The sequence below is a fragment of the Microtus pennsylvanicus genome, chromosome 12 (genome assembly GCF_037038515.1).
Source record: "Microtus pennsylvanicus isolate mMicPen1 chromosome 12, mMicPen1.hap1, whole genome shotgun sequence".
In the NCBI taxonomy this organism is placed as follows: Eukaryota; Metazoa; Chordata; class Mammalia; order Rodentia; family Cricetidae; genus Microtus; species Microtus pennsylvanicus.
In genome coordinates this window covers 93,473,668-93,491,334 of record NC_134590.1, presented here as the reverse complement: position 1 = coordinate 93,491,334, position 17,667 = coordinate 93,473,668, and the positions used below count along the sequence as shown (strand labels likewise).

The 17,667-nt window shown below is 39.8% G+C and overlaps 1 protein-coding gene across 1 annotated transcript in view; it reads left to right on the top strand.

Annotated features, from left to right (window-relative positions):
• The window catches only part of LOC142832304 (leucine zipper protein 2-like), a 385,340-nt gene that overhangs the window by 198,585 nt on the left and 169,088 nt on the right, over positions 1 to 17,667 (top strand). Inside the window, exons 3-4 of the mRNA XM_075942703.1 lie at positions 2,759 to 2,829; positions 14,802 to 14,883. Of these exons, the coding sequence (XP_075798818.1) occupies positions 2,759 to 2,829; positions 14,802 to 14,883 (153 nt within the window). The remainder of the gene's footprint in view (positions 1 to 2,758; positions 2,830 to 14,801; positions 14,884 to 17,667) is intronic.

Here is a 17,667-nt window from a genome sequence, read left to right as displayed (position 1 = left end):
GCCTTGAGCTTACTTTGTAGTCAATGATGAACATGCACATCTGGTCTTCATGTCTTCTCTTCCTTACATCAGGACTACACACGCCTCCTGCTATGCCCACTTCTTTATGTAGTACCAGACTGTGTCCTGAAGATCTCCACAATCTAGGCAATCATTCTATCTACTGCTGAGTTGCATTGAAAAACTTATCCTGTCTTTAATAAGGTGATATTATTAAGCCCAGTATGAGGTAAATCAGTTGGAAGTAATCAGTCACTCTAATTTCAAAATAATTGGCATGTTCTGCCCAGAGGACAGAGTTTCTCAATATATTCAATAGGTCTTCCTTATCTATTTAGTTTACTATTTTACTTAAAATGTTTTTTATTTAAAAACATTTCTCTCTTTTTTTTAGTTTCTTCCTTATTTCTTAAAAGTTTCTTATTTCTTCATCTGTTTTCATTTCATGTGAACGAATGCTTTGCCTGCACATACCTGTGTACCATGTGCATGCAGGTCACGTGGATTCCAGGAGGATGCTAGATCCCTTGTACCCAGAGTTACAGACATGTAGTGCACCTGCAGGCCAGGAGGGTGTTAGATCCTTTGTACCTGGAGTTACAGACATGCAGTTCACGTGCAAGCCAGGAGGGTGCTAGAACCCTTGTACCTGGAGTTACAGACATGCAGTTCACGTGCAAGCCAGGAGGGTGCTAGATCCCTTAAACCCAGAGTTACAGACATGCAGTTCACATGCAGGCCAGGAGGGTGCTAGATCCCTTAAACCCAGAGTTACAGACATGCAGTTCACATGCAGGCCAGGAGGGTGCTAGATCCCTTAAACCCAGAGTTACAGACATGCAATAGACGTGCAGGCCAGGAGGGTGCTAGATCCCTTAAACCCAGAGTTACAGACATGCAGTGTGGATTCCAGGAGAATGTTAGATCCCTTGGACCCTGAGTTACAGACATGCAGTACACATGGATTCCAGGAGGGTGCTAGATCCCTTGAACCTGGAGTTACACATAGTTGTGAGCCTCCATGTGGGTGCTTGGAACCAAACCCATTTTCATTCCTCTTTGTCTGTTAGAGGAAGCTATTTTTTCTAAACACACAGAGCACTACTTACTGAATTCTTCCTGCAAGGAGTCTCAGTTAACCCTTGTCCACCACTAGGTACAGTAGAGCTAACAGTGTATTATTCTCTGTTGAATGCCAGGCTGAAACTGTTCAGGCAGCACCGTGCTTTACAAGTCATAACTCAGGCTAGGTGTCGGTTAAATAAACATTAAGGAACAATACACTCACCTCTAAACTGCTGTCATCCCTCTACCTTCACAGGTACTCTGTAGAAACGGTTATTGCTATCTAAACTTTTAATATCCAGTATAAAGGTTACTCTATTGAACAGTTTACTGAGTATAAATAAGGATGTTATTAGGAAAGGTTTTATATGACAGATCCTCTGAGAAGAAGAACTTGTGGGGGAGCTTCTCTCTTCTAACTGATGGCTTCTGAATCCTGAATTTGCAAGTATATAAGTACTAATGACTAGAGTGGCATATGTTATTTTCTTAGTACCTGTGTATCGTGACCAGGGATGAAATTACCTGGCCTTCTGTCTTTTTGTATCCTAACACCTTACTTAGAATAAGACACAGACATGAACAAAGAAGCACCTGCCTTTGACTGCTTTCAACTCTCATCAGGTTATTCCCTGAACTGTGCAGGGAAGCTTTCTATGAGCCCTTCCATTTGCTGGAACTACACAAGAGCTAATTCAAATAAGTTCCGAGGACACACTTTAAAAGAATGGGAGAAGGTATTTTTTTTAATTTATTTGTGAAGAGACTTGTTGAAAGGAGAGAGGGCCTGCTAGCTTACACCTGAAATAATCACACAGAAACTGTATTCTTTTAAATCACTGCCTGGCCCATTATCTCTAGCCTCTTACTGGCTAACTCTCACATCTTGATGTAATCCATCTCTAATAATCTGTATATCATCATGAGGTCACAGCTTACTGGAAAAGATTTAGTATGTCTGACCTGGCGTCGCCATGGGGGCTCTCTCGCCCTGCTTACTTCCTCCCAGAATTTAGTTCTGTCTTCTCCACCTACCTAAGTTCTGCCCTATTAGGTCAAGAAGTTCCTTTATTAATTAACCAACGAAAGCAACACACAAACAGAAGGACCTCCTACACCATTTCCCCTTTTCTGTTTAAACAAAAAGGAAGGCTTTAACTTTAACATAGTAAAATTATATATAACAAATCAGAGACTGAGAAGCACATGAGATAACTCAGTGGGTGAAGGTGCTCTCCAGGTGAGTCCAGTGGCTGGAGTTTCATGCTCGGGATACATGTAAATCTAAAATAGAAAAATTAACTCCACAAAGCTGTCCTCTGACATGCATATCTGCCTGATGATGTGTTTAACAACAAATATATAACATGCACACATATGCATACATATACACACCCAAAAATAAAAATATTTAAGATTTACTTGAAAGAAAATGAGGTATTTGCAGGTTGTTTGTCTCCAACATCTGAATGGTGAGCTTCTGCTCAAAACCGTTCTGGTATTAAGAGTTTAATATGTCCAACTGTGCATCGTGAACCGCTGTGTGTGTCCTTGGCACCATCAGTAGCTAGGAAGACTAATTTTTATATCTTTGTTCAATAAACTAAGTGCCTTAAAACCTGGCACTAAATATAGACAATAGAGTGAATGGCAGGGTTTTGTCTAAGACTCCTTTCCTGCATTTCTCTTTCAGTCTTTGAAAAATGATGAGCAGTCTTCCAAAACGGATGTTCAGAAGCTTCTAGAGTTAGGCCAGAAGCAAAGGTAAGCTGAAGTTCTATATTCCTTTCTAATCTTCCTTTTCTTTTAGTTTAAGACTTCCTCCTCTCTCCTATTTTTTCAGTACTATTAAAGCTTAGCCAGGGAGTTTATCAAAATCCATGTACTGTAAGGTGTGAACTTATCTTCTTATGGACACTTGGGTGTATATGAAATTTTTCGAGGGCTTTGTGGATGGGATGTGAGAGTCTGCATTTCAGGCAGTAACTTGGTAAAGGTTAGTGATGCTCAAAGCAATTAAATAAATTGCTAAGACCTATATCCTTTGAGTTTGAATATTTTTTAAAATGGTCAAATTCAAGTCCACATCATTCCATGTGGTCTGTTTGGTCAACAGACAAAATGCTGTTAAAAAAATATTACACATCTCAAGTAACAGAATGATGTGTTTCCTTTTTTTTATTGAGAAAAGGAAAAAAAAACAAGTTCCACCTCCTGCCAGCCTCCCATTTCCCTCCCCCTCCTCCCACCCTTCTACCCTCCTCCCACCTTTCTCCCTCTCCCCCCACTCCTTTCTCCCTCTCTCTCCAGTCCAAAGAGCAGTCATGGTTCCCTGCCCTGTGGTAAGTCCTAGGTCCTCCCCCTTCCGTCTATATCTAGGAAGGTGAACATCCAAACTGGCTAGGCTCCCACAAAGCCAGCACATTGTGTAGGATCAAAACCCCGTGCCATTGTCCTTGGCTTCTCATCAGCCCTCATTGTTAGCCATGTTCAGAGAGTCCAGTTTTATCCCCTGCTTTTTCAGTCACAGTCCAGCTGGCCTTGGTGAGCTCCCAATAGGTCAGCTCCTCTGTCTCAGTGGGTGGGTGCACTCCTCGTGGTCCCGACTTCTTTGCTCATGTTCTCCCTCCTTCTGCTCCTCATTGGGACCTTGGGAGCTCAGTCCAGTGCTCCAGTGTGGGTCTCTGTCTCTATCTCCATCCATCACCAGATGAAAGTTCTATGATGATATGCAAGATATTCGTCAGTATTGCTATAGGATAGGGTCATTTCAGGTTCCCTATCCTCAGCTGCCCAAGGAACTAACTGGGGACATCGCCTTGGGCTCCTGGGAGGTACTCTAGGTTCAAGTCTCTTGCCAACCCTAAGATGGCTCCCTTAACTAAGAATTGTGATTCCGTGCTCCCCTATCCAACCTTCCTTTATCCCAATCATCCCGTGGCCCCAAGTTCCCCCCATCCTCCCCTTCTCCCTTTTCTCTCCCCATCTCCCCTTACCCCCCTCCCACCCCACCCCCAAGATCCCAATTTTCTCCCCGGCAATTTTGTCTACTTCCCATAGCCAAGAAGATAACTATATGTTTTTCGTTGGGTTCACCTTCTTACTTAGCTTCTTTAGGATCACCAATTGTAGATTCCGTGACCCCTATTTATGGCTAGAAACCAATTATGAGTAAGTACATCCCATGTTCATCTTTTTGGGTCTGGGTTACCTCACTCACTATAGTGTTTTCTATATCCATCCATTTGCATGCAAAATTCGAGAAGTCATTGTTTTTTACCGCAGCGTAGTACTCTAGTGTGTATATATTCCACACTTTCTTCATCCATTCTTCCACTGAAGGGCATCTAGGTTGTTTCCAGGTTCTGGCTATTACAGATAATACTGCTATGAACATGGTTGAACAAATGCTCTTGTCATATGATAGGGCATTTCTTGGGTATATTCCCAGGGGTGGTATTGCTGGGTCCAGGGGTAGGTTGATCCCGAATATCCTGAGAAACCGAAACACTGACTTCCACAGTGGTTGCACAAGATTGCATTCCCACCAGCAATGGATGAGGGTACCCCTTCCTCAACAGCCTCTCCAGCAAAGGCTATCATTGGAGTTTTTTATTTTAGCCATTCTGACAGGTGTAAGATGATATCTCAAAGTTGTTTTGATTTGCATTTCCCTGATTGCTAAGGAGGTTGAGCATGACCTTAAGTGTCTTTTGGCCATTTGAACTTCTTCTGTTGAGAATTCTCTGTTCAGTTCAGTGCCCCATTTTTTAATTGGGTTAATTAGCATTTTAAAGTCTAGTTTCCTGAGTTCTCTATATATTTTGGAGATCAGACCTTTGTCTGTTGCAGGGTTGGTGAAGATCTTCTCCCAGTCAGTAGGTTGCCTTTTTGTCTTAGTGACAGTGTCCTTTGCTTTACAGAAGCATCTCAGTTTCAGTAGGTCCCTTTTATTCAATGTTGACCTTAATGTCTGTGAAGCTGGGGTTGCACATAAGAAGCGATCTCCTGTGCCCATATCTGTTGTAGGGTACTTCTTACTTTCTCTTCTATCAGGTTCAATGTGTTCTGACTGATATTGAGGTCTTTAATCCATTTGGACTAGAGTTGTGCATGGTGATAGATATGGGTCAATTTTCATTCTTCTACAGGTTGACATCCAGTTATGCCAGCACCATTTGTTGAAGATGCTTTCTTTCTTCCATTTTATACTTTTAGCTCCTTTATCAAAAATGAGGTGTTCATAGGTTTGTGGGTTAAAATCTGGGTCTTCTATATGATTCCATTGGTCGACTTCTCTGTTTTTATACCAATACCAAGCTGTTTTCAATACTCTAGCTCTGTAGTAGAGTTTGAAGTCAGGGATGGTAATGCCTCCAGAAGTTCCTTAATTATATAAGACTGTTTTGGATATCCTGGGTTTTTTGTTTTTCTATATAAAGTTGATTATTTTCCTCTCAAGATCTGTGAAGAATTTTGATGGGACCTTGATGGGGATTGCATTGAATCTATAAATTGCCTTTGGTAGAATTGCCATTTTTCTATGTTGATCCTCCCAATCCAAGAGCAAGGGAGGTCCTTCCATTTTCTGGTATCATCCTCAATTTTTTTCTTCAATGCCTTAAAATTCTTGTCAAATAGATCTTTCACTTCCTTGGTTAGAGTTACCCCAAGATATTTTATGCTGTTTGTGGCTATCGTGAAAGGTGAAAATTCTCTGATTTCCCTCTCTGCTTCCATATCCTTTGTGTATAATAGGGCACCTGATTTTTTGGAGTTGATCTTGTATCCTACCACATTACTAAAGGTGTTTATCAGCTGTAAAAGTTCTTTGGTGGAGTGTTTGGGGTCGCTTATGTACACTATCATATCACCTGCAAATAGCGAAAGTTTAACCTCTTCCTTTGCAATTCGAATCTCCTTGATCCCCTTATGTTGTCTTATTGCTATTTCTAGAACTTCAAGCACTATATTGAAGAGGTATGGCGAGAGTGGACATCCTTGTCGTGTTCCTGATTTTAGTGGGATGCCTTTGATTTTCTCTCCATTTAATTTGATGTTAGCTGTCGGCTTGCTGTATATAGCTTTTATTATATTTAGGTATGACCCTTGTATCCCTAATCTCTCCAAGACCTTTATCATAAAGGGATGTTAAATTTTGTCAAATGCTTTTTCTGCATCTAATGAAATGATCATATGGTTTTTTTCTTTCAGTTTATTTATATGATGGATTACATTGATAGATTTTCGTATGTTGAACCAGCCCTGCATCTCTGGGATGAAGCCTACTTGATCATAATGGATAATTTTTCTAATGTGTTCTTGGATTTGTTTTTCCAGTATTTTGTTGAGGATTTTTGCATCGATGTTCATGAGTGATACTGGCCTATAATTCTCTTTCTTGTTTGAGTTTTTGTGTGGTTTTGGTATCAGAGTAACTGTAGCTTCATAAAAGGAATTTGGCAATGCCTCTTCTGTTTCTATATTGTGAAATACATAAAAGAGTATAGGTATTAGGTCTTCTTGGAAGTTCTGGTAGAATTCCGCTTTGAAATAATTTGCTCCTGGGCTTTTTATGTTAGGTAGGTTTTTGATGACAGCTTCTAATTCTTCGCGACTAACAGGTCTATTTAGATTGTTCACCTGGTCCTGGTTTAACTTTGGTAGATGGTATTTATCTAAAAAAGTGTCCATTTCCTTTCCATTTGCAGTTTTATGGCACATAGGATTTTGTAGTAAGATCTAATGATTCTCTGAATTTCCTCTGTGTCTGTGGTTATGTCTCCCTTTTCATTTCTGATCTTATTAATTTGCAAATTCTCTCTCTGCCGTTTGATTAGTTTGGATAGGGGTTTGTGAATCTTGTTGATTTTCTCCAGGAACCAGCTTTTTGTTTCATTGATTCTTTGGATTATTTTCTGTGTTTCTATTTTGTTGATTTCAGCCCTCAGTTTGATTATTTCCAGTATTATACTCCTCCTAGGTGAGTCTGCTTCATTTTTTTTCTAGAGCTTTCAGGTGGGCTGTTAAGTCTCCAATGTGAGCTTTCTCTGTTTTCTTTAAGTGGGCACTTAATGCTATGAACTTTCCTCTTAGGGCTGCTTTCATAGTGTCCCGTAAGTTTGAGTATGTTGTTTCTTTATTTTCATTGAATTCCAGGAAGACTTTAATTTCTTTCTGTATTTCTTCCTTAATCTAGGTATGGTTCAGTAGTTGATTGTTCAGTTTCCACGAATTTGTAGGCTTTCTGGGGGCAGCATTGTTGTTGAATTCTAATTTAATCCATGGTGATCTGATAAGACACAGGTGGTTACGAATATTTTTTTCGTAACTGTGTAAGTTTGCTTTGTTACCGACTATGTGGTCGATTTTCGAGAAGGTTCCATGAGCTGCAGAGAAGAAGGTATATTCTTTCCTCTTTCGGTGGAATGTTCTATAGATGTCTGTTAAGTCCATTTGATTCATTACCTCCATTAATTCTCTTATTTCTCTGTTAGGTTTCTGTCTGATTGACCTGTCCATTGGTGAGAGAGGAGTGTTGAAGTCTCCTACTTTTAGTGTGTGCGGTTTTATGGCTGCCTGATATTTAGCAATGTTTCTTTTATGTACTTGGGTGCATAGATGTTCAGGATTGAGACTTCATCCTGATTTACTGTTCCTGTTATGACTATAAAATGCCCGTCTCCATCTCTTCTGATTGATTTAAGTTTGAGGTCAACTTTGTTAGAGATTAGTATGTTCACATCTGCTTGTTTCTTAGGTCCATTTGCTTGATAAGCCTTTTCCCAGCCCTTTACTCTGAGTAGGTGCCTGTCTTTGTGGTTGAGGTGTGTTTCCTGTAAACAGGAGAATGTTGGATCCTGTTTTCTTATCCAGTCTCTTAGCCTGTGCCTTTTTATAGGTGAGTTGCATCCACTGACATTAAGTGATATTAATGACCAGTGGTTGTTAACTCTGGTCACTTTTTTAGTAGTAGAGTTTGTGTGTTTCCTTTCTTTGAGTCGTGCTGGTGAAGGGTCTCTAGATGTCTGAGTTATTGTGGTCATTGTTGGACTCCTTGGATTGTGATTTTCCTTCTATTACTTTCTGTAAGGCTGGATTTGTGGCTATGTATTGTTTAAATTTGTTTTTATCCTGGAAAATTTTGTTTTCTCCATTTATAGTGAACGAAAGCTTGGCTGGGTATAGTAGTTTGGGCTTGCAACCATGGTCTCTTATTTTCTGCAGAACATCTATCTAGGACCTTCTGGCTTTCATGGTTTCCATGGAGAAGTCAGGTGTAAGTCTGATACGTTTACCTTTATAAGTGACTTGGCCTTTTTCCTTTGCAGCTTTTAAAATTCTTTCCTTATTCTGTTTGCTTTGTGTTTTGATTATTATATGGCGAGGAGATGTTTTTTTTTTTTTTTCGATCCAGCCTATTCGGTGTTCTGTATGCTTCTTGAATCTTCATAGGTATATCTTTCTTTAGGTTGGGAAAGTTTTCTTATGTAATTTTATTAAATATATCTTCTGGACCATTGAGATGCACTTTTTCTCTTTCTTCTACTCCTATTCTTAGGTTTGGTCTTTTTATTGTGTCCCATATTTCCTGAATGTTTTGTGATGAGAGTTTGTTGGACTTGCTGTTTTCTTTGATCAGTGTGTTTATTTTCTCTATGGTATCCTCAGAATCTGAGATTCTTTCTTCTATCTCTTGTATTCTGTTGGTTATGCTTGTTTCTGTAGACTCTGTTTGTTTACTTAAATTTTCCATGTCCAGCCGGCCCTCTGTTTGTGTTTTCTTCCTTGCCTCCATTTCTGTGTTCAAGTCTTGAACTGTTTCCATTATCTGTTTGATTGTTTTTCCTTGGTTTTCTAGGGTATCATTCACTGACTTATTCAATTCTTCAAACTTTCTGTTATATTTCTCATCCATTTCTATAAGGGCGTTTTTTATATGTTGTTTAAGGGCGTCAATCGCTTTCATGAAGTCAGTCTTTTCTACTTCTTCTTGATTAAGGTGTTCATGTCCTCCCGTTGTGAGGTCGCTGGTTTCTCGTGGCTTCATGTTGCTTTTCAGCTTGTTGGGCGAATTCTTGCATTGGCATCTGCCCATCTCTTCTTCCAAATGCTCCCTTATGGATCTTCTTTTGCCGGATCAGGTCTCCTTGCCTACTAATGTACCTTCCCCGTTATGGCTCTCCCCAATGCTGGCTCTCCTGGCACACAGATCAGGTCTCTGTACTGGTTGGGTAGCTCGTAAGCAAAGTACCTACCTTGGTTGGTGCAGGCAAGCTATAGAAACAAAGGAACTCCCGCTAGCTTGGGTGCCCTGAGGATTAGGACCCAGTGCCCAGACAGCCTGGGCTGGGTGAGTTATGTGCCGAAAGAGGGCGGTGGGGCCGAAGTGGGGATGGTTCTGGATGCAAGCTGGGTGGGCTAGGAAGAAAGAGGCAGCATGCAGGGAGTAGAGGCCCTGCAGAGAGCCCAAGAAGGATACGGGGCCGAGGAACCCCTGAGTTCCCTCTCCTGGGCGGGCGCCGCGGGGTCAGAAACTCACCCCAATGTTGGCTCTCCTGGCGCCCAGAGATCAGGTCTCCGTGCTGGTTGGGTAGCTCTTAAACAAGTGCCTACCTTGCTTGGTGCAGGCAGGCAATAGAAACAAAGGAATTCCCACCGGCTTGGGTGCCCTGAGGACTCGGACCCAGTGCCCAGACAGGCTGGGCTGGGTGATGTTATGTGTTGAAAGAGGGCCGAAGTGGGGAGGGCTCCAGATGCAAGCCCAATGTTGGCTTTCCTGGCACCGAGAGATCAGGTCTCCTTGCTGGTTGGGTAGCTTGCAAACAAAGCACCTACCTTGCTTGGTGTAGGCAGGCTATAGAAACAAAGGAAATGATGTGTTTCTTAATCATGTGTCCTGTCATCAGCCTGGGTCTGCTGACCTTACATACTGACCCTGAAACCTGTCATTGACGTGCTTTCACGTGAGGTCACATTGTGGTTAAAATATCCATGTCATGCATTACTCTTCATTGTTTACAGAGATGAGTTATTGTTTTAGCTATTAGATGTTAATGTTAAAATAATTTGATAGTTCTTTATTTATTGTCTTTCTTTTGATTTATTTTAGCAACAGCAGTGGGCCACAGGCATGACAGACACTTAGCCATCTACAGTCTGGTTAATATTTAAACCTTTTGTTTTCTTTTCTTTTTGTTTGTTTGTTTTGTTTTGTTGCTTTTTTATTTCTGTGTGTTTTGGGTTCCTCATTCGCAAAGTAAAGCTAGTTATCTTAATGATTATAAAAAGGGCTTGTTTGAAGGAATCTAAAGATGTTGACCTCTTAGAAATGGGAGATACATAGTCTCCCCATTTTACTGGGGCACTTGAAGTGTTGAAGTTGATAGAAATTGATCAAAAAAAGATCTTATTTAAAAAGAAAAGGTTGGGATATCTATTGACCAAGACAGTAACAATTTAACAAAGTATACTTTTTAAGAAAACATATGAACAAAAGGAATCAGCCAAAACAAACTAAGATTTGTGGAAAGTACTTCTTTAACAAAGGATTTTATCTCAATCAAAGGAAATGAATAAAAATCCATAATAGAAAAAAAACACAAAAATAGTATCTGGATAACTCAAGTCAATTGTCAGGGATTAAAGAGGGTGGAGGAACTGGGTCTGACACAAATCCTTTGAAGGGATGTCCCAGAGGGGATGGACTTCTGTGTCCAGCATAGGCAAAACCTTTGAAAGGGTCCCAGAGGGGATGGACTTCAGTGTCCAGCATTGAGACCTCACAGTGGGTAGCTCTGCAGAGAATGGAACAGTTCATTTCAGGAGAATTGTTATGCTGACTCTGTTGAGGAGAAAAAGGAGATGTAGGCAGTTGGGAAGCCATGGTTTCCAGAGGAGAGGGAGGACTGTGGAAGGAAGACACATCTTTCTTAGAATCATACGGCTTCAGAAAGTTCAGCCTCCCTCACAGGAAAGCACAGGTGTGGGGCCTGAGCTGTGACAAAGACAACCCAGGCCTTTGTTTTCACTAGACATTCTCAGGTCCCTGTGTATGTTTATAACAACACAGAAAGGCCTGAGCTGTGACAAAGACAAAGACAACCCATGCCTTTGTTTTCACTATACGTTCTCAGATCCCTCTGTATGTTTATAACGACACAGAAAGCCTTTAGGCCAATCAGGAGAATGGCATTAAGTCTGTAAAATATGTTTAAGTAATCATCTACACCCCACCTTCATACACAAGTTCTCAGAGGACTGAATATCTGTTCTACCAAAAAGGTGAAAGAAAGCAGATATGTTCGCCCTGAAAAATTAGAAAACTTGTTGAATATAAAGAACTCATTTTATGTGTACCATTAAAAGTAGAATAAAAATCTCAGTAAATTTTAGCCATGGCTATAGGTAACTTTTTCAAACCCAAACTGTCTGACATAGAATTCCCCTCATCAACAAATAACTAACTTACAGAGTATTTGTGTGTATCTGGGGACAAATTTTTAAGTAAATCTAGAAGGTGTGAGAGATCCACACACAGCTACATGAAGAGATGGTTCACTGCTAACAAGAGAGAAATATGTGTGTGATAAGAGATGTGGAAATAACAGATTCTAAATAGTTGATAAGTGCTTGATAATCACATTAATAGATAGATGATAGATGACTCATGGTGCCTTATTTCGACTATTAAAATGAACATGTTCATAATAAATAACTACCTGAGTGATATTGACAGAAGCCCCTTGGGTTGGTAGAGAGACATTAGACTACCTAATGTCAGTACTAAAGAGCTGTAAGCAGAGAAACAACCCTGGGAGCGTCCTCAAGTGTCTAAGAGTAAATGAGAAAGCATACTTTGTTCTCTCTGGTGACTTGGGGGAGGACTCAGAGTGCTATGAGACTATTGACCACTGACACGCTTTCTGAAAGTCAGAAGGAAGCTTGGGAGAGTGACAAGCCTTTACTCTGTAAATTACTGATTGACACAGCAGCTCATCACCATCTGAAATTCATGCCTTCCTGAGAGGAAAATGGAGATTAAAATGGAGATGCAAAAGCTGCCCAGTGCTTGCACAATATGAGAACCTATGCTAAGATAATCATGCGTGTGAGCAATCTCATGCTGATGCTGGAGCTACCCAGTCTTAGAACTAGAGAGTTACTTCAGCACCAAAGAGGCTCTAAGGCAGCCAGGCCTAACTAGTCAAATCTTCCTGAGGTGGGATGTAGTGTTGAAGCAAAGAAGCCTGAAATCATCTTGCATAGCATAGAAACTGGGAGTATGGGAGTCAAGCTTCAGAAGCTGGAGAACAGTGGGCTGGTTAAAAATGTATATGAGAAAGGAAGACAGAATGAAGTGTACTGAGAGCTGGTTGGTAGATGTAAGGCCAAGCTACCCATCACACAGTAGCTCTGCTTGACATAGAGATGTACATTTCTCTGCTTCCACCATCTAAAAATATTGGACTCACTTATATTTGTATTTGTGTATTTTATTTTATTGCAAAGTGTTTTTCTGATCATATGTATGTGTACCACATGCCTGCCTGGTTCCCATAGAAGTCAGAACAGGGCGCCGATCCCCTGGAACTTGGTTATGGTGCTCAGAATTGAAGCTGGGTCCTCCTACAAGAAGAACAAATGCTTTTAACTACTGACTCCCTCCAGGCCCTTTGTCCAATTTTCACTAACATATTACTGCTGTTCTTTCTTGTTTCCTATTTGCTTATATAGCATGATATGGGATTTTTTAATCCCTTGTCTTTTGTAATATAATGTTATTAGATTATTATTTATTGTCTAAAACTAGCAATAAGTAGTCTAAAAACAAAATTTAGAATGAGAAGTAGTAGCTACTATAAAATTATCTTGACTTTTTTGTTGACTGTATAATTCATATTTTAATTTGTACTTGGAAAAGACTGTTTTTCCTTCCTCCCCAGAACCTTTCCTTCATTTTTCCCTTGTCAATAAAAGCAGCATAATGCCTGTCTACATGTGTGTGCATATGCTGTGAACACCTGCCACTGTCCCTGTGGGCCTCAGTTTTCTATCACTCACAGATATCATATTTTGATGTGACAGGTAACATACGTGTATCTCTTGCATATGATCATATTTTATATTGTACTGAATTTTGTATTTGAATGCCATTGCAATATTTAATTATTATGTCACAAAAGTTCAGTTAAAAATCTGGTATTCCAGATAAAAATATCCATATATGAATATACCCGTGAAAGCTGAAATTTAGCTTTAAACCATGGATTATGGATTTGGCCTGGACCACAATGATTCCAAAATTTATTCTCTCTCTCCCACCACCCTTTTTCTGTCTCCCCTGAAAATTAAATTTGGGTGATCGCAGTACCTAAAGTTGAGATCTAGAAGTCACAGAGTGTTCCTGCTAGAGGAAAGAGCCTGTCCTGTGGGGTATTCTGATCAAAGAGTATACTCACAGTCTCTATGAAGTTGTTTTCTTTTTAATGATTGTAGAATAAGTACTTTTCTTTTCTAGACTCCCTGCTAACAATGTTGTTTATTGTGTCACTTAAACCTTGCCACAAGCCTACAAAGTGTTTTTATTATTGTGTCCAGTTTTAAATGAGGAAATTTATAAGGAGGGAATTTTAACATTTGCCCAAATTACCAGAGCTAGTTTTCCAGAAATTGATGCCCAAATTTAAACCAGTTTTGAGTCTCGTGGAATAAAACAACACTTTGCTTGCTTGTTGTTGCTCTTAAGCAACTTCTCTAGGCATAGTCACATATCATATATGTGTACTGTATTACACACACATGTGCTTGTACACACACACACATACACACACACACTAACTTTTATAATCTATATATTTTTGAGGTGATAGTTTGAGTGACAAAAGTCAAGTCAAAGCAAATCAATAAACTTAATCCAATATGTACAAATTTTAAATCTTTAAAAGAAATGAGTAAGCACATAAAATAATGGCTTTCATCATGACATTCACAAACATGCACACACATGCATGTACATGCATACACACACATAGTCACTGCATGATTGTTATTGCTCACTCCCCTAACCCTTACACTGAGAAACTCTCTTGACTTCCATTGTATCTGTAAGAAACATTGTGATATTTATCTTTCTCTATCCCCCCAATCAAAACACATAGTCTATGCATACTAATGATCTTGGGGCCCAATTGCCATGCATTTGAGGTCATATATTTTCTTTCCTGTGCCCATTAAGCAATAGTTAGAATTAAATCGATTTTCCCTGTGTTTTCATGAAAAATTCTCAGGTTATAGCTAAGCAACAATACTGCAAAATTAAGAAATTAATAAGGATCAGAAGGTTACCATAATTTCTTTCAGAAGTCTATCATGACTTTTGACTTAACATGTTCATGCCCTACATGTCATCAGTGAAATTAGCTTTCCAACTTGAGTTGGTATATTGAGCTGATTGAACACATTCATTGTTCACATTGATTCATACTGTGGGATTCTTATAAAGCATAATAAAAGGCAATTTCCTTTAAATATCACCTGCTTTATGTGTGTGCATGGAAAAAAGCCCTTTATTTTCAGAGTATTTAGACATAGCCTTTGAATTGCTGTAGATTTTCATAATTATAGTTAGCTGTTCCTTAAATGTAGATTGATAGACAAACTTTTTTTTCATAAAGTTCATAGAAAATAGTGGAATCATGTGGTATTTCTTCTTTGTTCTTTTTCTACTGACCTAGGGAAGAAATGAAGTCTCTCCAGGAGGCCCTGCAGAATCAGATTAAAGAGACATCTGAGAAAGCAGAGAAACATCAGGCTACAGTGAGTGTGTTTGTGCCTCTTCTTTGGGTAATAGCTTTAGGGTTGAGAAGTTATGTCTTCCTTTTCTCCAATCACAAAAGAAAAATACACTATAAAAAGAAAATAATGAAATCTCCACAAGAGAAGCTTCAGTCATTTTGACCAGCATAATATTTTGCCACAATTTACTATAAGAAAAGGGTGAACATTGTGTTTAATTTGGCGATCTTCTGACTCCTACTGATTCTCTATAAGGGATGAACAGGCAGAGAACTGGATCACTTTAGTGGTTCCTGGATGGGGTGGAAGCTGAACTGAAAGCCAGGTAACCTATGCAGATCCTTAAGCTGTTCCAGACAACCATGGCATGGGAATCACTGAGGGGCAGGGCCATATTATCTGCTTGGTCATCCATCCTACAGATTATTCATAGGATAAGACCTATAGTTTCAGGGTCCAACTGCTCCCCAGATCTTTGCAAGATGATGTCCTTTTGACACTCACACTGTGGCTCTTATCAGTGATGTTCACCAGAGACAGGAAAATTGGCTCCTGAAGCAATGCTGGGATATCAGTCTCAAATTTATTTCTCAGACTCATTTTTGCACCTCTTGCAAAGATAAGACTTCTATATAATATCTAGTGCCCAAATCTCCTTTTAAAATTTATATAATACCAAACTCTATTTGCTAGAGGTCAAATGTATTACTGAAAAGATGGATGGAACGTTATACCCAGGGCCCACAAGGGGAAGGCTAGTGCTGGCCAGCAGAGAGAACTGGACAGTAGATCCCATTATGATTTCAGAGACAGTGCAATGCTGAGACAGCTAAAGAGGCTCAGGGTGGGCAGTGTGAACAACGCAGTAACTTGGGACATAGGAGCTACCCCACATTGTGGGTCTAAGTCACTAGGGCAGGTCTGAAGTGGTTTGAAGTGGCTCTACAGTGTGTTATTCTTCAGCTGATTGATTGTTATTTGAAAGTATGGTCCTGAGAGTACATGACCTATTGTGGCTCCAGGGAAGGAGGCAGGAAGAGAGAGAAGGGTATTTCAAGCACATTATCAGGCTAGTGAGAAAGAAGCTGGTCCAGCACATGGTTCTTGGAACAGACTCCTTCCGGAGTGCCAATAAAATATAACATCAATTTTAGAAACAAGATTCATGAAGGTATCCATCTTGTTCATTTATTGGAAGCCCAGGCTCTCTAGAAACTCTGGTGAGCCTTTTATTTGCAAAGCTTCTGTAAACTTTGGTTTGAGTGTGGAGTTTTGATTCTGAACCTCAATTAAGTTTGTCACCCAGGACTGCTGAGTCCTAAGGGCAGTCTTTCTCCTAATGACGACCTGCTTTGCAGTCTTAGGAATGTTTCCTGGCAAGTTCTCATTATCTCTTCCAGATAACAATGCTGAGGCCAAATGAAAACAGTCAGTGATTTTATATAAGACATTCTAGTGCTTGGCTACCTGGGCACCAAATGTTTTGTAAAAGAATGAACAGGTTTTAGTGCTTCCTAGTCAACGTTTCCCTCAATATGGACTTAGAATGTTAGATGGCTCTGTCTGTGACCTCATTTATGCTTTGCCCAATCAGACTTCATTTGAATTTATCTTGGGGATTTTAATCTGATAAAAAGTGGTGGCCTTGAGAACAGATGTGCTGTATTCACTATTTTCTCAGACCCTTGCCATAAAGCCATACTATTTTATCGACTGATTCCTAAGAAGCTGTAGCTCACAGGAGGTAAACTCCTGGCTCGCTTTCCATTGCTAGTGGGCAGAGCAACCAAGGCACACACCACAGCAATTCCCACACTATATGTAGACAGAGTTCCAGGGAGAACACTGTCACTCTCGAAGATAGAATATCCAGTTGTGGAAATGCAATGGGTACAGATTATGGCCCCTGGGCCCCACCCAGCATGCTCTCCGCACCTTTCTTGTGGATTTCCCTCAGAGCTATGACAATCCTATCCCCACTTTCCTCATATTTCTACTAAGCCCAAACCTGCTTGCGCGGACTGGCTTAGCATTCTGTTCTGAGGATAATTCCTCGTGGAATGGGATTCTGTGGACTTGATCAATTTCTGCCCATTTGTTTATTTATCCAATTAAGACAGTGTAACACATTAAAATAATGAGGGCTATTATTACTATTAAAATAAGAATACTATACTATTAAAATATTATATTTATTATATAGAAATTATATTATTATTATACAGAAATATTGTAATATATTTATAATTGAAGGTGTAATTATGTCTGGCTTATAGGCTATAGTAGACTTGAAAGTGATACCCTGTCCTTCCTTCTCTGCCCACCATTTTTATTACAAATTCATATATGGTCATTTCATTTCCCTCAGGCTCTCCTACTGACTACTTACAAAGCTCTTCATTGGTGATTATGATTCTGTGCACACAAGGTACTAAGCAGAAGGGATGATGAATTGTAACTAACTTCAAAACTGTAGGCTATAATTGCCACTACCACCCACTAATGATACAGGAAGCATTCTCAAGGATGACATAGGATTAATGTCTGACAAGGGCAGACTCACATAATGTAGTCTGTTCTGAATCATTGGGGATGTTCTAATGTTTCTATGCTAAGTCATTACTAATCAAAACCACTTAGATACACAATCAGGATACTATCATGGGTCTCCAGCAGCTCTTCCCACAGGTTGACAATGAGTTGTGTGAGATTGATCTGACATTCAGAATCACAAAGGCTCCTATCACAGGCGTGAGCTGTATCACTGATCTCTGACTAAACACCTGAAACTTTATTGTATTTAGT